Source organism: Sceloporus undulatus, chromosome 2, assembly GCF_019175285.1.
Source record: "Sceloporus undulatus isolate JIND9_A2432 ecotype Alabama chromosome 2, SceUnd_v1.1, whole genome shotgun sequence".
In the NCBI taxonomy this organism is placed as follows: Eukaryota; Metazoa; Chordata; class Lepidosauria; order Squamata; family Phrynosomatidae; genus Sceloporus; species Sceloporus undulatus.
In genome coordinates, this window is record NC_056523.1 from 61,676,650 (window position 1) to 61,698,519 (window position 21,870).

The following is a 21,870-nucleotide window of genomic DNA, read 5'->3' on the forward strand; positions in this document are numbered from 1 at the left end:
TGTGTGTTTTGGAATGGGGGAGGGGGGTTGGCCAGAAAGGGAAGTACATTTCTGCCATGTGTCTAGGAATAATGCCAAAATGTCCTCCATTTTGATCATGCCTAAGAAACATGCATTTATATTAACATTTTTTAAAAAATCATAATTTTTTCGCATGTCCTCCATTTTTATAAAATATGTCCTACATTTGAAAATATTGCCCTACATTTGTCCCGGTTTCGAGGTCCAGACTTATGGCAACCCTAGTCATATTGTCTAGCCCACATTTTACCAGCTTGTCTGCAAGAATATCATGTATCACCTTGATACTTGAAGGAATTTTTCCTATATATTCCTGCCTAAGGACTGAGATCTGATAGCACAGCTTTTCTCTTTGACACACCAGTGGATGCAGGACACAGTTTGAGGATGTGGAAGAAAGTCTTCTCTGTTGTGGTAAGGGATGCTGGAATTACCTGCAGTTTACCTTGCCTGTGGTAGATAGGCAGGCACATTAACAGTAGGACAAGCTCAAGCCTTTTTGCATTGTTTACTACAGGTAGACTGCTGCAACCTGGCACAGAAAGTCTTGTGTTTCTTCAGCCCCCGCCCCAGTGTGGATACTGCTAAAAAAAAGTCCTTTGAGCTAAACAGATAAGGAGGAGGAAAAGGGGGTCTGTGCAGCCATAAAAAAAGACTTCGTAAAAAGGTGCTTCTTTGTCAGAAGCTTTGTTAACTGATGTGTGTGTGTAAACCATTACATGAGTGGCACATGAGTATTGCCTTAATGAGTCCCATTCATTCCAGTGGGTCTACTTTAACTGAGTCTAGTAATTATATTTAGTCCATGGCCTCATTCCCACTACCTTTTAAACCAGATCGTAAATCAGTTTGAACCAGTTCAAAAAGCCCTGGTTCCCACTTAATCCGAATTACTGAAGCAATTCTGAGAGGGGGGCCATGTGCTAGACTCATTTAACCCGCATCTTTTTGACACTGATTTTTTTCTGCTTCTTTTTCAATAAATCAAATCTGCACAAGTGTAAACCACATGCAGATCAGAATTAATATAAATTTGTCCTTCATGCCTGAACAAGTGGATTATTTTGGAGAGAAAAATGTGATCAGGTGAAATGAGATTATTTTGGAAGGAAACATGTGATTGGGGCAAATGTAGTGGGAACCACACTCCGCTGTCCAATCAAGCCATTGATTCGGATCGCACACCTATTTATCTGTAAGTGGGAATGGGGCCCATGACTATATTTCTGAAATTATATCTTTTTTTTATTAGAGTCATCTTCTAAACAGGCCCAGGAGTAAAGTTGGCATGTCTATTTTTGTTTTTTTTAAATATTAGACAAGTGGCAGGAAGGAAAGGGCCAGCATTTTAATTCTTTCCCACCCACTATGGTCTTCACCACCCCCATTGCTTCTATTCAGAGAACAAGAATCAGTCTCTGAGAAGCATTTTTACTGTATTTTTGCTTATTAGTTATTTTGTAATCTGTTTGAGCATGGTCACTTAAATACTAGAAAGCTAGCATGGTGTAGTGGTTTGAGCATTAGACTATGACTCTAGACATCAGAGTTCGATCCCCTGTTTGGTCATCCAGACCTGCTGGATGAACTCGGGTGAGTCACACACTCTCATTCTCAGAAAACTCCATGATAGGGTTGCCTTAAGGTCAGCATATGTTGGAAACAGCTTGAAAGCACATAACAACAACAACAACAACAAATTTAACCTCTGTTTTACTAGATGATACTTGTTGCCAGGACAGGGGAATATTTTGAGGTCTATAGGGTATGTAGGGCTGGCCCAATATGTTTTGCTACCTGATGCAAAAGACCAGATGACATCCCATCCTCCTGATTCCCTGCACTTGTCTTTTTTTTAAAAGAAAGGGTGGGGGAGTGCATATTTTTGTGGATTTGTTTTTGCTGTAGGCACCACAAAAGTGGTTTAGGGCCACATATGGTTCATAGAACGTGTGATGCCCATCCATGGTTCTCATCCCAGGCCTAGCAAATGCCTGGCTCTGCCAGATTCCTATTCTGAATTCAACAGAGAAAGCCTGGCCACATATGTGCATTAATCCCTTTCTTACGCTTATACATATAATCCTATTGGTTTACCATGAAAAACCTAGTGCACTTAGTGTAGAATCATAGAAACATAGAGTTGGAAGAGACCACAAGGGCCATCCAGTCCAGCCCCCTGCCATGCAGGAACTCTCATCAAAACATCCCTGACAGATGGCCATCCAACCTCTGCTTAAAGACCTCCAAGGAGGGAGACTCCACCACTCTCCAAGGGAGTGTGTTGCACTGTCGAACAGCTCTTACTATCAGGAAGTGTAGTATGTTAATGAAAAATCTGAGCTGTGAAATCCCTGCTTTAGATCTCACTTCAGCCATTAAATTCAAGATATCACTTTGCATCCTCTCATCTCCAGTGTGGGTATGAAATCTAATGCAGCACAGGTAAGAGTGTTAACTGATGACCAGGGACCTATAGGTTAAACAAGAACTTTGCCTTACAGGGAAGTGGCGGGGTTTGTATTGAAGGTGGGTACTCTGAACACATGAAATATAGTGTATGAATGCTCTATATGTGTTGATTTATGTTTCTGTATGATTCTGTTATTTCATGAGTGTCAGCCATGGTATGGATGCCTTCATATAAAGTTGGTTAAAAAATGACAATATGTGTTTGAGGCCACACACAAGTGTGAATAATTTTGTATTGAAAGTGAATTAGTACTTACCTTAAGCTATGCTTTGTGCCAACTTGTGGTTTTTTAAATGTTATTTTCTGTTCTTGTAGATCAGACGTACTGTGATCGTTTACAGCAGGACATGGTTTTTCTAACAAGCCACAGCAGATTGAGTGAACAGCTGGTTGACAAAATCATCCTTCAGCTAAACAGAGTTTATCCCCAAATTCTCACCAATAAAGAAGCTGAAAAGGTAGTTGAAATAATGCTGCAGTTTCCTAGGTGTCTGGGGCTCTGTTGAGGAAAGATCTCCCTTCTTCCACTTCTGCTGGATTGTGCTGTTCTTCCAGTGGTACTCCAGTGTTGGATCCTGTCTATTGGTCTGTACAGGTACATCAGGTGAAATCATCACAGCCACTTTTTGCAAGAGAAAAAATACCAAGTTTTCTCTGCTATGGCACTGTGGTGCAGTAAGTAGAAGTACTGTAGATTGATGCAGAAACTGGAGGAGTATAAGAGTTTGGCAAAAACAAGTTTTAAACCCAGCCTAATGGTGCTGTTTGTGGCTGTGTCTTTTTAAAATAAGTTTTAAAACACACACGCAACCATCAGTAGCAGCACAGACACATCCTTGTCCTTTCTGAAGCTACGTTTTGGGGCTTTGTTGCCTGCTTTTAGTACAAGTAACTTTCCATTAATTTCCTTTTAATTTTCCTCTAAATCAGAGGTGAGGAATGTATATACTGGTCAGGGCAGCTATTATTAAGTGTTCCAGAGGCGAAATATAATTCCACCTCTAGGAGGGCTTTTTTCCATCTCAGCCCCCAACCTCTGGAACGCGCTGCCCTTCGAGCTCCGCTCAGCCACCTCCCTAGCCCAATTCAGGAAGGGGTTAAAAACCCATTTATTTGAACAAGCTTACCCTGACCAGTAACTCTCCCCCCCCCCCTTGTCAGCTTTGTCAGCATTGTTTTGCCGACATGTTATTTTTATTATTTTTATTGAACTGCTTTTAATGTATTTTATTTGATTTTGTGTAATGTATTGTTTTTCTTGTTGTTCACCGCCCTGATTTTTAGAAGGGCGGTATATAAATAAAATTTTATTATTATTATTATTATTCCTTCAGATGTTGTTGGACTGCAGCTCTCATAATCCTTCATCATTGACTATGTTAGGTATTTTATTTTATTTGTATTGCACCTTTCTGCTAATGTAAGACCCAAGGCAGCTCACAGATTTTTTTTAAAAAAAGCTAAACACATAATATAATGAGACTGTTTTTTATAATAAAAAAGTTTAAAACCACAGAAAAACAATGCTAATTTTAAAATATTTAAAACATAACAGTGGAAATGAAAGAACAGCATCCCACATTAAAAGACCCTTCTACAGCAACCAGTCAACAGCTAAAAAGGTCTGGGTCTGCTGGTGGAAGGGAGTAAAGCCAGTCTATCCTCCTGTGGAAAAGAATTCCACAAACTGTGAGGAGCCACCAAGAAGACCTTCCCATGTGTATTCCCAGAAAAATGCCTATGAAAGTGGTGGAACTGAGGAGATTACTACATGTGGCTTTTAAACTGCAGTTATAATTGGAAAATAGTGCCTTTGGTGATGCCTGTTGCATGATGTCACCGACCCATAGCTGCTCTGTCTCTGAAGCATGATTAGGGCATCCCTTTTCATTGACAGGCAAAACACATCAACAAGGGTGAAAACATGTTGCGCTGCTGTTTCATTAGTCCTTAGGTGTGAAATATTGCTGCCAGGCAGTTCTGATATTAACAGTTACATGATGCCAGTGTCTCCTCCTTTCTCCTTATCCCTCCATCCTCCTTGCTATTCCCAAGCAAGCTACTTTTTTGCCCTATTTCTTTTCTTTAGTTTTAAAACTTAAATTACATTAGCATAAGTCCAGAATTGCATTAAAAAGTAAAAATAAAAGTAAAATTAAAAAATCCAATAGGCACCCCATATAGTGCAGGAAGGCAGGGTTAAGGGGAAAGTCAAAGAGAGTGTGATGGCAGAAACAGTTGTGCTATTTCAGAGAAGTGTATTAATGGCTGCTTGAAAGCCAGTATGTTTCCATTTTTATTAACTAAAGTAATTGCACTGAGAACAGCTCTTGTGATAATGTCCCGAGAGAAAGCCTAGGCTAGGACTAATGGGAGTTGAAGTCTGACAACATCTGGAGGGCCACATTCATCACCTTCTCTTCAGTATAGAATTGAACGTCTGAATATATATAATATATATATTCATTATTTATTAATGTAAGCCCATAACAGATTAACACTGCTGTTTGTTTTTCCTTTAGTGTGTTGTTGATGTGTGCCTTCATGTTGTTTTCCAATTTATGGTGACCCTAAGGCAAACCTGTCACGGGGTTTTCCTGGCAGATTTCTTCAGCGGGGGTTTGCCATTGCCATCCTCGGAGGATGAGAGTGTGTTACTTGTCCAAGGTCACCCAGTGGGTTTACATGGCTGAATTGGGATTCAAACCCTGGTTTTCAGAGTTCTGGTCCATTGCTCAAACCGCTACACCATACTGGCTCTCTGATTTTCATTAGGTAATGGAGAATCCCTTTTCTTTATTCCTCTTTGGCAACAACATGATGTCATGTCAGTGAAGCACTATAAATGGCCCCTATGGAATCCCATGCTCAGTTTCTATGTATGTTTAAATAAACTACAAAGCTAGCTTTGTACTCTTTCATATGCTGTAGTAGTGAGACAAAACTTGCCTTAACATTATGTTTGCCGTACTGAAATCCAGCATTTTCTCTTCTGTCTCTCTAATCAATGTTTTTTTCTCAATGTAGTTCCGAAGTCCCAAAGCTTCCCTTCATAGCCGGTTGTCAAACCTTATAGCCCACTTGCAGAAGAAAGGTGACAAACCGTGTCAAGAATTTTACCGTGCTTTGCAAATCAATGCCGAACAGCTGTATAACAACTTGCCAAGCAGGAAAATTCTAAGTAAGTTGGAGTGGTAGCATCTTCCCCACACCAATCATTCTGTTACAGTGTTGTCTCTTCATATGTTCTGACTTGCTTCTTTTCAAGAACTAAGTGAAACTTCGTACATGCTGTTTCTTAGAAATAGTCAAAGCTGCCTGAGTGATCTTGAAGCCTACTGTTTATTGGTATTTGTTGTGGGTGCATTTGCACACCAATAGGGTGTTATTGAAATAAAGCAGCTTTTGGCTTTTTACAAATGTATAGAGTTCCTTTTATGAGCTATGAAAGATGGGTTTAGGAATAAAATGGTGGGTTTGTTCAGGAAAAGATATCTTTGAGTGTTTCTAGTCCTCTGAGATTTTGGTGTCTCTGTTGTCAAATCAAAATGAGGCTGTTCAGTTTGTGTCTGAGATAATTGCAGAGAAAATATGGCAGCTACTTTGCTTTCTATAAGGGAGGAGTTTTGGGTATTTTCATGCTTTAGACATCTGTTTCTTTTAATATTTAAAAAGGAATGCAGTTGGTTACTGCTCATACTCATAATATTTTCAATCATTTCTTTAGAAAAATGTATTATTATAATTTGATTTCCAGTTCTTCATATCTAAGGGCTCTTGATAATAGGTAATATTTAAACACATAGTCTTGAGTAACTCCAAACTACTTAATAGAAAGTTAAGTGAGAAAAATGTTCTAAGCAAACCACAAAGAATGGGTTATGGCATCTTCTAGATGCTTTGGGCTATAGCTCCCATAATCGCTAACTATTGCTCATGCTGGCTGGAGTTTACATGAACTATAGGCTTATGAGCTGCATCTTGTCCACCCCTACTCTAGTTACTTGGGATCCAGTACCTTCCCATCACAAACCTCAACACAGGGGAACATTGGAACAGTCCTGGAATTATTTCCATGTGTTGCATGCAAAGCAGAGAAACAAACAAAGAACAGCAACCTATCTGCTGGCAGAAGCTCAGAAGTGCTTTGGAAATGTCAGAGGGCACAGACTTCAGAGCACTTTGACATCATGAAGGGATTGTACTTTAAGCCTGCTGAAGATCATCTGTGGGGTGTTCAGTTCAGAACTAACATCTCAAGGCATAGTTACTTGTTGCTACAAAACACTGGTAGGTTTAGCCTGACTTTGAGGGAAAGTATAGATAAATATTTCTTAACCTAGATAAAAAAATTTTGAACCAAGGCAACTATCTTAAGATGTAAGGCTGATGTGCATTTGACCAGTTTTGTGAGATTTGACAAAATCTCTCCCCATTAGCTGTTTTCCCCACTAAATTTACCAGGGCTAGGAAAGGCGTGAAGAAATACCTCTGTTGGTATCAGTGGAGAATTTGGGTGTATCCACATTGCACACATATTGTAGTTTGATAGGATTTTAACTGCAGTGGCTTCATCCTACAGAATTCTTGGATTTGTTGTATATTCTGGGGTGTAGGTTTCTCTCCCAGAAAGGTATAATAGCGTATTTTGAGCCATGCCAGAAAATTCTAAATCCTTCACCAAACTACAAACCCCAAGATTCCACAAAATAGAGCCATGACAGTAAAAGAAGAATCAAATTGTTATAACAATATAGTGGGAATATACTCTATATCTCCTTTATAACCCCCATGCTGGTGGGAGGCGCAGGCAGGCAGAATTTAAGGAGGGAATTATTTAGATGAGGAGTTAAACCTACCTTTGTATGGTGATTCTCATCCACTTCAGGGTCTTGTGTGCTGTGTGCTTACTTGGAAGGCGGGCAGGCAGGCAGGTAGGTAGTCAGTCCTCTGCTACATTAGGATCTCACACACTTTGCCTACCCTTAATATAACTTTAGTTTAGTTTAGTTTGCTATTTTTGTCTTTGTTTTAGAGATATCTATAAAATTTGTTTGCTATTATGTTTGTTTAATAAAACACACATACAAACATATACACACCCTTCTGCATAACCGATTAATCATCAAATGCATGTTCAAATAAAAAGATCTATGCTTGCCAGCAAAAGGAGAGCAGAGAAAGGGCCAGCCAGGGTTCAGTGGGACAGTCCTCACTAGATGGGCCTGTTGCAGTGGTAGTACCTGACTTAGGACTGCATTGAAATCAGTGCTACTATCTAGTTAACATCCATGACACTTGTGCAGCCCCATGCTAGATGCACTAGTAACAAAATTTGCTAAGGCTGAAAGAAATGGCATTTCCAGTGAGCTGGAATATGCTGCCTCAGAATGTGGTGGAATCTCCTCATTTGGAAGTTCTTAAACAAAGGCTGAATGGCCATCTGTTGGGAGTGTTTTGATTTGTATATTCCTCCATGGTAGGGAGCTGGATGGCCTTTGTGGTATCTTCAAACTCTATGATTCTGTTATTCTATGACCTAAAATTAAAGCTTGAGATCTGGGAAAAACCATCCAGTGTAAATCAAATGCCCCAATCTCTTAACCATACTGGTTAGTGGGTGTGGGATGTGGCATCACATATTCCCCTGTCCCCAGTTTCTCTGCCTTTATAGGTGAATTGATTCTGCCTTTCCCAAGATAGCTTTGAGCAAGAGTAAAGCTATTCCTAGCCAACTAGGTTCTTTCCTAATGAAAGTTCACAAAATGCTTTCAGAGTGTTGTGATGGTAGTGCCTCTAATTAGTGTTCACCACAGTTAAGGCCACGGGGATGCTTTGATTTGGATTTCCTGCATGGCAGGGTGGTCTCCTGTGGTCTTTTCCAACTCTATGATTCTATAAGGTAAGGAAAGGCATAAGCTTTTCAGCCCATGCCATTTTGGAGCTGTATCTGGGGGAAGGAACATTAGTATTCGACAGATTTTTCACTTCACAGGAAGTTATTTGTCAGCACAGAAAGGAAAATCCACTCTGATTTCAAGGTAGGATTGTTCTAATAAGCACACGGCAGGTAGCAGAGGTGAGTCATAGATGGACTATTCTATCCTCTCTTCTTATAATTTGCCAGTATTTGGTTCTGGCGGTGTTATTACTCTCAATGTATGCATTATCTCACTTCTGTTGATTTAAAAGGCATTCCCCTCTCCTGTGGTGGCTGTGATAAAACTCAAATCAAATAGACTTACTTCCTGGCATATCATTTTAGCTGAAACAGCATCAAACACAACAGCATGGGGTCACTCTCTGAACTGCTGGATGAGAAAGGAAAAAAATTCCTTGGTTCCTAATTTTCACTGCTTTGTAGGTACAATGTGGAAGTAGTTATTACAGTCTAGGGGGCTTGTGTAACTGATTTTTTAGATCAGAATAGATGAGATCTGAATAGATGGCAGAATTCTTAGATGATTCGGCAACACCTGTAAAAAGTTTCTTTTTGGACTACACCTCCCAGAATCCCCCAGCTAGCATGGCCTGAACTAGAATGTGGGAGTTACAGCCCCCAAAAGTGATATCTTCATTCTTTCTTCAACGTTGAAATCTTCTCAATGTATTTAGGATTACCTTTTAATAATCATAATCTGTTCAATGTGTTTAGAATTTTATTTTAGTAATTATCCTGGTCTTTCTTCAAGGAATTCAGATGAACAACAACTTTGAGGCAGGCAGTGAGTGAGAGAGAAAAAGAGAGATAGTAGGTTGCCCAGTGAGCTGAGGGTAACTCTACTCATTCTATGATGGCAGACCAATGTTTGGCTAAAAGGGTAAGCTTAAGTAACATTGCAGTAAATCACAGCTCTTTTATAGGAACACCTGTTTTATATTTATACTTCCAAATATCCATTTATATCATTCATAGATTTACATTTGGAGATGCAGGGGCTTTATAGTGGTGTTTATATGACACACGCCGAAAGGAATGCCAAAAAGTGTTGCCATTGTGGCAGTGGTGCCTTTTTGCCGGCTCCGAAAGGAGGGGCATTTTGCTGTTTCTTTTAGAGCTGGCAAAGCACCGGATCGGGGCTACAGCGTGCAGTTGCTACAGCCCCAATCCAGTGCAGAAAGGGGAGGCATATAGCCCTGTAGTCTTCAAACAGAAAAGTCATAGGTGTACATCTAAAAAATAAAATGTGTGAGGATGACTCCCTGAGTGGAGATTCCTCTGCTTTAGACCAGCTTTCAAGACTTTTCTGTTGTCAACCTGATGCCCTTTGGATTTTTAGAAAATTCCCATAAGCTCCCAGTCAAAATGGCCATGGTCAGATATTGTGCAAGCTGTTGTCTAAAATAGCTGGTGGGCACAAAGCTGCCTGCTGTTGTAGCCAAAAGCTTTCTTAGAGGCAGAAATAAATTCTTAAAATTCACTGCTGGAGGTCTTGACTGTATCCTTGATGCTGGCCGTTTTTTATTCATGGCAGGATGGGAATGATGTGGCCCTCTGTATGTTGTAAGATGACAAGTCCCAGAAATCCTTGACATTAGGTTTGCTGGCAAGGACTTCTGAGATTTGCAGTCCAGAGATTTGCAGTCCAGCAACATCTAGAGGGCAACATGATACCTACTATCCTCCAATTTATGGAACATTGGTGATGCTCTAGGATTTGCAGTCTTGTAGATACTTATTTAGGAGAAAGGTCCACAGAGAGTCAGTACAGATGGCTCTAAAGGGGCAACTTAATGCCACCCTTTTGATTACCATATTAGGTCCATGGCAACTACACACTCTGGCCCCTCTCTGGCATTTTTCCAGTCCCAAAAGAATCAGCAAAATGCCACTCCTTTTTGGGGCAGAAAAACGCTGCCCTTTCTGCTGTGGCGGGGTCATTTCTGTGCTCCTGCAGTGTACGGCATATAAATGACGCATCACCAGAGCCTTGCAACACTGCTCACCATCTGGTTGGGTGGGCAGTGTGATGCCAGCTTGGGCATAATACCCTCATGCCGCCCCCAAGCCGACATATTATGATGGTCTGTTTTGCCCCTGAATTGCTTCCAAGTAAATCTGTAAAATATTGCACTATTAGTCCTATACCTACTTACCTCAGATAAAGTTTCTTTGAATTTAATGGAACTGACTGAGCATATATATATATACATACATATATAATTTCTTCCAACTGCAGTACTATTGGGAAAAATTAGCCAACAGCTTTGACTCTGGTGATAATAAAATATCCAGTTGCTTCCATTTAACATGTTTCTTTGTGTCATGGAAAAGATTAATACAGGAGTTGGCTACATGTTTAGTACAGAAGGCCTGGTACAAATAAATCACAGACTGGATGGTGTCAGCTAATTTCAATCATTAAATCAATATATTATTAACCAAGTTTGCTAATGGAAAGCCATAGCCAATAGTGGATGGATGTATTTATTCTGTGATGGCTTTTGTGCAGCTTTCCATATTGCTAGATCATCCAAATGCAAGCACATGTGACTTCAAGAGCCTGCCTGCATACTTTCCAGAACTCTTTTTACTCCTAGATTTCCATAACCATCTAGTACTGGAAAGTAGTTGTGGTTCAGCAGTAGTTGTGGTTCAGTTGTGGTTCAGCATGATTAAATAAAAAGGCAAAAGTATCCTTCAGCTGCAGATACATAAAAGCTTATTTCAAAATATGAGCTTTAAGCTTTTGGTTGTTTGTGCTACATAACTCTATTATACTTTATGCAAAAGGGTCTAGTAGCACTGTTGAGACTAACTGAAAGAAACAAGCTGGTAACGTGCTTTTCGTAGACATCAGTCTAGTTCCTCAGACGCAAGTCCACGAAAGATCATACTACCAATTTCTGTCTTCCAGTTAGGACCAAAAGTACTACAAATACCTTTGCATATTGAATTCCCAGACTAACACAGCTATGCCTTTGAATTGTACTGTACTTTGTACTGCATGCTGGGACAATCTACAGTACTTGTTACATAGCAGCTGCTTCTATTGAAGTTCCAAGGTTGAAACTGATGGGTTTCAGAGGCAATTTGCATTGGGAAGAGGCAAAAGGGTGTAGTTAGCCTCTCCCTTGTTCGTTACTCTTTCTCCTTCTCCCAACTGCTTTTGCCCTTCCTAGTATTCCAAAACTCATGTTTTATTTTCAAACATGAAACTGAAACCCTGCATGGTAGAAATAGGAGGGGGATTTGATGTGAAAATGCAGCATTTTGGGGGGTGGGTGGGGGATGCTTGAAAAATGCACAAAATGCTATCAAATACAGGCATTTATATTTTCAGCACTTGATGTGCATAGTCTCAGAGTCCAAATATTTGAGGTCTTTACATGGTACATGTGTTTGTTTGATAGTGGAAGGAAAACAGGCCTTTGTTTTCTGGCATCTGAATTAATCTTTGTCACGCTATATAATCTCCACTACCTCCCATCCCACCCTTTTTGAATTAAGTCTATTCAAAGGGGGTAGGTGGGAATGGGAATCCTTTTCCATTCAGTATTCAGAAACAGGTTACATGTGGCTAGGTGGAGCATAACACTTCTGCTGAAAGTTGCATACAAATGGAGCTGTAGGTACAACTGCACATTAAAAATCCATGGAAAATACCATTAGCTATAACCTGGCTATACAAATCAAGAAGAAATGAATAGTTCAGGGGAGGGGAGCATTCTCTTTTTAACAATGACAACTTTTATAAAGAGAACCCTTTTAGAACTTAAATAGTTTTTAGGCCCAGCTTGAAATGACAGAACATTCCTCCTAATTCCATGTATTATCATTTTGGTACATGAAGCTCCACAAAGTCAGTAGCTTTGACACCATGAGTTTTTGACCTACACAAATCTTCCAGTATGTAAACTGAAAGAAAGAAGTTGGCAGCATGAGATTTCATAGACTTCAGTCTACTTCCTCTGATGCATTTGATGGAGTGAAAAGCAGGGACAGATCTATATAAGTGATTTGTGTGTGAGAATGTCAATTCAAATTCAACATCCTTCGTGTGTGGAAATGAAGTGGCAAGTCTAGTTTCAACAGTGGTCACTTGTGGACAAAGTCAGTAAGGAAGCTGTTTCCTGCAGGTAAGGAGAGTGGATACGTTCGGAAAACAGAGAGGGATGTGATGAACAGGCCAAGGGCGCTCTCATGAGGATGGAGGTTAGATAGTATTGAAGTGTGTATAGTGTGCCAAGAAACTACAGTGGATCCTTGCCTTACGCGGGAATCCATTCTGGACCCCCTCCCCCGCATAAGGCGAATTCCGCCTATGCTCAAGCCCATTCATTTGAATGGGGCTCGTGTGCACAGCGGTGTGCGCATGACACGGGTGTGTACCCCATTCATCTGAATGGGATGTGCCACCCCTTGCGCCCTGCGTGCTTCCCGCAGTTTGAGTGCGTGTGCTCAAAGCCGTGTTTAACGTGGGCACACTGTATTATCTTTGTTCAGCCCATTGCTGCTGGACTGTGGTCTGTAGATAAATTCCAATTTTGTTGTTTCTCTTTCCAATCTCTGTTTGTAGTTCTTTTGTTCAAGGACCACTGTCCTGAGGTCTGAAATGGAATGCTCAGGGAGACTGAAGTGTTCTGCCACTGGTTTTTTGTATTTGCATTCCTAATGTCTGATTTATGTCTTTGTGGTACAGGGACCTCAGGGCTGTAAAGACTGGCCATTAAGGCCAGCTTGCGGGTGGAGTCGGGGTGTGGTGTTCACATGATGCATGCCCTGACTCCGCCCCCAGGCCAGTGTGACACCACACACCACACGGCACACGGTATCACGGCACTCCTCTGCCGCTGCTTCTACATGACACAATGCCGAAGGAGCGTGGAAGAGCCACACACCTGTGGCTATGGCACCCTTTCCAGGGCACAAAGGAAAGGCAAGATCGGGGCCTTGGCATGTAGTTGCCACAGCCCTTATGCAGTGCTAAAAGTGGTGGCCTGTCGAGCCCCTTCATTTCCATACACAAAGGATTCTGAATTTGAATTGACATTCTCTCACACAAATGACTTATATGGGTCTCTCCCTGGTTTTCTACTCCACCAAATACATACTGGGTTCCTTCCTTGGCAGATGTTCTGGGATTCATTGGTTGATGAACCAAGAAGCAGTGTTTTAAAGCCACCTTCTTGCATCCACATGATTAACTATTATCTGAAAACCATGGAGCTGTGGTTGTGTATGCAGTCATCTTACATGAAAATATAATAAGAAGTAGAAGATTGCTGTATTTTGTTCAGCTCTTATTTCTTTAGTAATTATTTCTACCTTTTGCATTGCACTGTATTTCTTTAGTAATCACTTTTGTTTGATCAGGCCACTTCAGCTGAAGGCCACATCTCTCTCCTCATCCCAGCTACTTAGTAACCTTTTGTGAAAGCCCACACTACAATTTTTGAAAGCTCCTGTAAAGAGCAAATTGATTTGGCAAAAATTCTGGGTGGAGGTAGTCAGCAAGTGAGGCTTCTGAATTCCATGCAGCCCCACCTCCCAACAACTTCCCTTTCTAATTTGAGCACTAGCATAATGTGTGGCGAAGGTTTAATAGCCATTATTTCATATTATGATATTTTTGAAAAGCAGTGATTTCTTTCTTTCCACTTTGCATGATTTGCTTCAGAAGTGTGTAAGCCTGAATACAACACTAACTCTTTGGTGTGTTGCTTTTGTTTCTAGAAACCTCAGATTCCACAGGGATAAACCCTGAGAAGGAGCAATATATTCTAAATGACAGGGGTAAATAATATGTATCAAGTCTTGTTGGCTAAATCAGTGTTAGCTAGTAAGCTTAACAAGGAGTAGAATGCATGTAATTGTTACTTGTTTCCATAAGATTAATTTTAATCTGCTTGCTCAGGACATGTAATTTGATTATTATTTTTTTAAAAAAAGATTAATTTATATAAGTGTATTCAAGATTTTTTTAAAAAAGAAGTAATTTCTGGATTGTTTGAACTGATCATCAGATGTGATAAAATCTAAATTTTCTAGGAGCTGAGTAGAATCAGGGTGCAAGCACCACTGAAACAAGCAGGTGCTGTACAGGTATTGTTTGTTTCAGTTAGGCTTGCTGAGTGGAATGTCCTAAGGGACTGTGCCCATGATCACCAAAACCCGAACAACAATGGGGCTGCAGATTCAAGGTCTAGTAAGCCAGTTGTGCACTGTCATGTTTGGACATCTGCATAGGTTTTATTAGCCTTCTAACATGGACAATGTCACATTCATATGAAGTCCATCTCCATGTTAAGTCCACCTGTACAGCTGCTGAACATGTTTGGAGAGCATCTGGTTTTTCAAATCTGTACAAGAGATAAGATTTAAATGGATCTGTGAATAAAATTTCAGATACCTACCCAGCAGAGCTCCCTCACACTCTTGTTCTCCTTTGGAACCTCTTGTGTCTCTTTAAAGCAAGAAAGCCAGAGGGAACCAAGGCAGCCACGTTTCTTATTCATGCTGTATCATGCAAATACAGCTGGTTGCTGAGGTTATAATCTCCTGAAAGCTGTATACTTGGCTCCTTCTCCATTCTAAGAAACCCCAGGCATTATTATAAAGCACATTAATTTGATGTAAAATTGGGGTTGCATCCAGCAACCTTCCCCTGACCTATTCCTCCCTAATCATACCCAAAGGTGTCTATCCTAGGGATGTAATGAATTTTTCTTATCCCTGGTGAGAATGTGCCTTGGCTCATCAAAGCATGTTGAGAAAAGTGTCAAGTGCTGCAAGACTTATATCATGTAGCTTAATGACAAGGTAGATTTATTTGATAAAATATTTTCTTTCTTTTTTTTTTCTTGGAATGGGCGTTTTCCTTGCATAGTGCAAGGAATAAAGGCATTCATGATCAATAGTTGTAATACAAAATAATTGCTGTGTGAAATAGTAATAGTGCATGAACCACAAAAACAAATATAGTTATTCCAGTTATATTTGAATCAGTGTAGTCATGCATAGTAACAAAGATTGTAGTCAGTGATCCATTAATTTGAATATTTAACTTTACTGTTTCACTGCTTTTTTAATAAACAAATTATTTCTCCTTTTTTCTCCAGGCCCAACGTTCTTCCTTGCTTGCTTCAGTGTTGCTGCAGGTTTAGCATTCTTCATGTATTGCTGTAACCCAGGTAATAGTCTGAGACCTCTTTCTTTCTTTCTTTCTTTCTTTCTTTCTTTCTTTGCAGGTGGGCTTCTTTATCTTGTCCTAAAACATGTTTTGGAAGCTTTCCAGTATCAGGAGCAAGAAGGAATCTCTTAGAAGTGGTTGACATGTGGGACCCCAATGACATATGTCACGTAATTCATGGTTACACATTTTGGGCAAGGTTGATAAAGTTCTTTATAAACCATCTGGAACCTGGAAAGATTGGAAGGAATCATATGGCTTGCATATATACTTGTGATCTTTTGTTTCACCAGCATATGGTGGATACCCCCTTTTGAAACAGACGCCCCCTCACAACTAACACCAAGTTTATGACATCTATGTAGAAGGAGGTATCCAGGTACCTACTTTTGAACAAACACACTCACATGTGCAACTCAGATTTGTGGCATGGGGCACATCCCTATGACCAATTGGTGTCTACAAAGCAGAGAGCTCTCGCACACAATCCAGTTGCAATTTTATGACTGGGAAAAAGAATGAACTTTTGTCCTCCTGGAAGTGAAGCACAGGAGCTCTTTAGCAGAAAATTTCCAAGTACCAGACAAGACAGAGTCATGACAGTTAGAGTGGTATCAAGTTGCTATTACTGTATAGTGTGGATACGTTCTGATTATGTACTTATCTCCTTAGACATATAAGCCACTACTGATCATAGAAGTAAAAGCATCCAAACTTTCTCAGAGGCTGTGCAGACTACCCCAACGGGGTGGCCTGCTGCCACCTCCACCTGCACTGGATCGGGGCTGTGGCAACCACACAGTGCTCCCCTGAACTGGCATTTCCATGGTGCAAAAAGAAGCTACAAAAAGTGGTTCCTTTTTGTGCCCTGGAAAGGATGTGATAACTGTGGCACTGTGGCTTTAAGACCCTCCTTTTGCGCTGCATTATGTAAATACAGCAGCAGAGGAGCACTGTGATGCCACGCACCTAATAATAATAATAGGATTTATTTATATGCCGCCCAATCACTGGGAATCCGGGCGGCTTACAACAGAGGTTCCCTGCCCTCAGGCTTACAATCTAAAAAGACACGACACAAAAGGAGAAGGGAATGGTGAGGGGGGGAGGGGATCAGATCCAGCAGTTCTTCTCTCCCTATGAGGCCTGGACCAAGGCAGATGGACCAGAGGGAGGGCTCTTCTTCTTCAGGCTAGCCCTGATGGAGCTGGGCCAGCCTATTCTCTCCCTCACAGGCCAAAAGATGACTGTTAAGAAGGGAGGAGCCTCTTTCTTCAGGCTAGCCCTGATGGAGCTGGGCCAGCCTATTCACTCCCTCACAGGCCAAAAGATGACAGTTAAGGAGAGAGGAGCCTCTTTCTTCAGGCTAGCCCTGATGGAGCTGAGCCAGCCTATTCTCTCCCTCCCAGGCCAAAAGATGACTGTTAAGGAGGGAGGAGCCTCTTTCTTCAGACTAGCCCTGGTGGAGCTGGGCCAGCCTATTCACTCCCTCCCAGGCCGAAAGATGACAGTTAAGGAGGGAGGAGCCTCTTTCTTCAGGCTAGCCCCTGATAGAGTTGGGCCAGCCTATTCTCTCCCTCACAGGCCGAAAGATGACAGTTAAGGAGGGAGGCACCTCTTTCTTCAGGCTAGCCCCAATGGAGCTGGGCCAGCTTATTCTCTCCCTCACAGGCTGAAAGATGACAGTTAAAGGGGGAGGAGACTCCTTCTTCAGACTAGCCCTGATAATGCTGGGCCAGCCTATTCTCTCCCTCACAGGCCGAAGGATGACAGTTAAGGAGGGAGGAGCCTCTTTCTTCAGGCTAGCCCCTGATGGAGTTGAGCCAGCCTATTCGCTTCCTCACAGGCCGAAAGATGACAGTTAAGGAGGGAGGAGCCTCTTTCTTCAGGCTAGCCCCTGATGCAGTTGGGCCAGCCTATTCTCTCCCTCACGGGCCAAAAGATGACAGTTAAGGAGGGAGGAGCCTCTTTCTTCAGGCTATCCTCTGATGGAGTTGGGCCAGCCTATTCTCTCTCTCACAGGCCGAAAGATGACAGTTAAAGAGGGAGGAGACTCTTTCTTCAGGTTAGCCCTGATGGAGCTGAGCCAGCCTATTCTCTCCCTCACAGGCCGAAAGATGACAGTTAAGGAGGGAGGAGCCTCTTTCTTCAGACTAGCCCCGATGGAGCTGGGCCAGCCTATTCTCTCCTTCACAGGCTGAAGGATGACAGTTAAGGAGGGAGGAGCCTCTTTCTTCAGACTAGCCTCGATTGAGCTGGGCTAGCCTATTCTCTCCTTCACAGGCCAAAAGATGACAGTTAAAGAGGGAGGAGACTCTTCCTTCAGACTAGCCCCGATGGAGCTGGGTCAGCTCCATATGGAGGACCATGTGGCATCATGCCACCATGGAGACAGAGTCCAGCCGGGCATCGTATGGACATCATGCCCCAATTCCGCCCCTAGGCTGGCCTTAATGGCTGGTCTGCACAGCCCCTCAGATATCTCTGGGACTAATAGAAAAACAAACATGGTTCTGTGGTCACTGTAGCTTCACCAGGGCTTTGTTTTTGACAGGAAGCACAAATGTTTTAAGGATGTTTTCCCTCCCCAGTTCCATATTGTGGAGAGAAAAATTGACTCCAGTTATGTATTTTCATGGTACAGCCCTCCCCAACTTCATACCCTCTATGTTCATGTTTAATGATTTTTACTGTTTTAACTATGCTGTTTTAATCTATTTTAATGTTGGTATTATTTAATTATTTTTAAACTTTTGTAATAAATGTTTTAGCTCTGTCTTTTTTCAGTATATTGAAACCTGCCTTGAATCCCAGTGTGGGAGAAAGGTGGGATCTAAATCCTGGAAATAAATAAATAAATAATAGATGTATAGGATTGCATTCCCTGCCAACTCAGCCAGTATTGGTCTGGCTCTGTGGAAATGATAAATTTTGTAGTCCAACACTGTAGACACCCAACTGCTGCAATCTGTAAAGGATTCTGTTAGGTACTCTTTTGCTCCTGCATTCAAGCATGCATAATAAGGAATGTTTGAAAAGGACTGTAGTCTCAGTTCAGTTTACTTCTTATTTGGACACTATCTTAAGTTTCTGTTATTCTACTGAAACATTGTGGCTCTAAAGATACTGCCTTTCTCTTGCCATGTACCTTGTTGTCATTGTAATTTAGAAGTATTGATTTTTACATCCTGTAAAAACATTATTTTAGCATGTTACTGCAGCGATTCATGCTTTAGCAGTCTTGGGAATAGTCCTCTTTCTTTATGCTAAAAATGAATTGGATTTCTGTTCAAACTAGGAAGATAAGACCACTGGGAAAGATATTTAAAACATGGGGAAAAAATTAATATGCTTGTGTCCAACAGTTTGGTCACTGGAGTTCTGGAGTTGTTTTATAGTTCACTGAAAGTTAGCTAGAAGGGATTATTTGAATAAAAATTCCATTTATGACAAAAATAACCTGTTAGCTTTATGAATCACATTCCCTTTTACAATATGGAGCCAATTCACACTGCAGAATTGTGCTTTTATTCCCCTTTAACTGCCATGGCAACATTTTTATGAAATCCTGGGATTTGCACTTGGAAGTGAGGCAGTTAGCATTCTCAGCCAGAGAGCTCTAGTGCCTCTCCAAACTATAAACCCCAGGATTCAATAGGATAGAACAATGGCAGTTGAAGTGGAATGATGTGCTTTAATTGCTTAGCATGAATGTGTTAGACAATTGCAGTCAGCCTCAGCCAGCATGTTGTATGAAGATTACGGACATTATATCTGAGGAGTATCGGATTGTGGAATGCTGGAATAGACCGACTGCCCTTCGGAAAAGTGTGAGTGAGATGTTTTGTGTCAAACACCATGACATGAAAGAAGACCTTCCCTTTTTAATGATTGCTCCTCTGATTCAATTTTTTTTCTCTTTTCCACCCCACTTTGGGTTTTGTTTTATTCTAGATTCAAAAGTCCTGGGAGGAGCCAAAAAGGTTTTGGGGTTTTCCCCAATCATCATAGGAAGACATGTGAGAAACATTTGCATGCTATACGTGGAAGACTCATCAAGGAAACAATAAGAAGAAATCACTTTGTGGTCTAGTGTCAAAAGTCCACACCAATGAAAAAGCTACATTGCAAAATGATATCTTTTTTATACCAAAGATATAACTAAGACTACAATCCTATACACACGCAACACGAAGTAAATCCACTGAAATCAGCAGGCCTCAGTGTCTGAGTAAACATGCATAGGGTTGTGGTCTAAGTGGCTTTAACAGTGTCTATATTATGCTTCAAAGGGCTTTCCAAAGGTCAAGTATATGTGCCTTTTACTTGTGAGAGTGGATTATTTTATTTTTGTACGAATGTATTTTAAACTATTTATCACTTTGATAATGTAGGTGTTTTGTGGTTTGTTTGTTTTTTAAATAGAGGCATTTGAACAAGCCCTCAATTGCTACAAAGTCTTAAAAGTCCAATCAGGGCTATTTGTTGTTGGCCTTGGTTTAGAGGGACACACAGAGAGAGTGGTTTCCATTCCAGAAAGAGCTGTATTATTGCTGAGGTTTGTCCTCAACATTGGGGCATGTTGTGTGAGGTCCTTGAGAAAGAAGAGAGGGGATTGTCTGGATGTTCATGTAGGTAATTGTGAGTTCCACATGGGAGCTCTCCTGTGCCTCTCTGCTTGATGACGAACAATCAGAAATATTCCAATTATTACAAATGTTAACTCTATCTCTATTTAACCATCATAAAAACAAGTTGAAGAAATACTTAGGAAGAAAGGGATCATACTAGCTCCACTCCCTTCTTATGCGTTCCCATTGTGAATGGTGGCTTCCTGAAGGGACAAGTCTTCTTCTTCTGTCTGTGGAGCCTTTCCAAGTTGTTTTGGAATACTGCGAAGTTAATAACCCAGACTGTCTTTCTAACTGGTAAACCTACATGGATGGAAAATAACACAGCAACAGTCTAGCATGCTGTTTCTCCTAGAAACACAATTTCATAGGGCCTCCATGTGCCTTTTATGTTACTTCTGATGTAGGTATATGTTGTAGACATCATGCCTAGTGCATCACTTCCTCCATTGGCAACTGAGGGTGGGGTTCTTCTGTGTTAAAAAGCAGCACACATGGGTTTAGGTAATGGCCTTTTTTTGAGCAACACTTGAAAGCTATGAACAGCACTTGAAACAAATGAACCCAAAGCCTTATTGAAACATGGACCATGTAGCTTTACTCTTAAGCATCAGTACTGTCTGTTCTTTCTGTTCTTGGTACACTCCAGGAATTCAGAGTGACATAAATAACTCAGGCAAAAGAAAAGACTGTCACAGATATGTGTTTGCTAGTCCAGCTGGGCAAGATTTCATACCATGCTAGTTTCTTATGTCAGTTTCTAAAAACACCATTTTAATGTGTGAGAAGGAATTCAGGAAGATGCAAATCCCTGGCTTGCTTAAAGTTAAACTGGGAGAAGAAGAGTTGTTTATTTTAAGACCATTAATTTCTGTACTCAAGGCATCAATAACTGATATTAATATGATACATACCCCCAAGTTCCCATCCTTTTTCAGAACCAAATGAACTTGTACCTTCTGCATGCATGCCTATAGTGTCAATCCATTTAGTTGTTTATCTCCATCTCACTCTTATAAAACCTATGAGCTGGTTAACAGTAGAGACTGCTGGAGCAGTACAGTCAGCCTTTCTTATACATGGATTTCTTATAAACAGATTCAAGCATGCATGGTTTGGAAAATGTTTTTAAAAAAGTATAAATTTCAAATATCAAACCTTGATTTTCCATTTTTTATAAGGGACACCATTTTGCTATGCCATTATATGTAATAGGACTTGAGCATCCACAGATTTTGTTATACATGGGGGATCCTAGAACCAAACCCCAGCATATAACAAGGTCCCACTGTACTTGTGTTCTAAAGCTGCACATGACCATTGGCATGCCTCACAAATTCCATCTTTCCCCCTAAATGATAATTCTGTAACATTCCTCATCTCTGAGTGGGCTACATTCCAGAAGACTTGCCATTCTAGTCTGTTGCAGCAAAATCAATGGAAGGTCTTGTAGCAAATTAAAGGCAAACCAATTTATTATGACAAAAGCTTTGGAGGACCTTCATACATCTGATGGACAGTAGTCCGTGCACATTTATGCAACCATTTGGTAGTCTTTAAGGCAACACAAGGCTCCTTGTTGTTTATCACACATAGTCCTTTTTCACACATG

The 21,870-nt window shown here is 40.9% G+C and overlaps 1 protein-coding gene across 4 annotated transcripts in view; it reads left to right on the forward strand.

Moving 5' to 3' along the window:
- CARD19 (caspase recruitment domain family member 19) overlaps nt 1-21,437 on the forward strand; it is a 41,395-nt gene extending 19,958 nt beyond the window's left edge. For 2 of the 4 annotated variants that reach the window (XM_042454211.1, XM_042454212.1), the window contains exons 2-6: nt 2,810-2,952; nt 5,522-5,675; nt 14,172-14,231; nt 15,557-15,628; nt 19,582-21,437. In XM_042454211.1, the coding sequence (XP_042310145.1) occupies nt 2,810-2,952; nt 5,522-5,675; nt 14,172-14,231; nt 15,557-15,628; nt 19,582-19,697 (545 nt within the window). In that variant the 3' untranslated portion in view covers nt 19,698-21,437. Of the gene's footprint in view, nt 1-602; nt 689-2,809; nt 2,953-5,521; nt 5,676-14,171; nt 14,232-15,556; nt 15,629-19,581 lie in introns of those variants that run through there. The other 2 variants (XM_042454213.1, XM_042454214.1) reach the window with 2 other exon arrangements.
- The last annotated feature ends 433 nt before the right edge of the window (nt 21,438-21,870 follow it).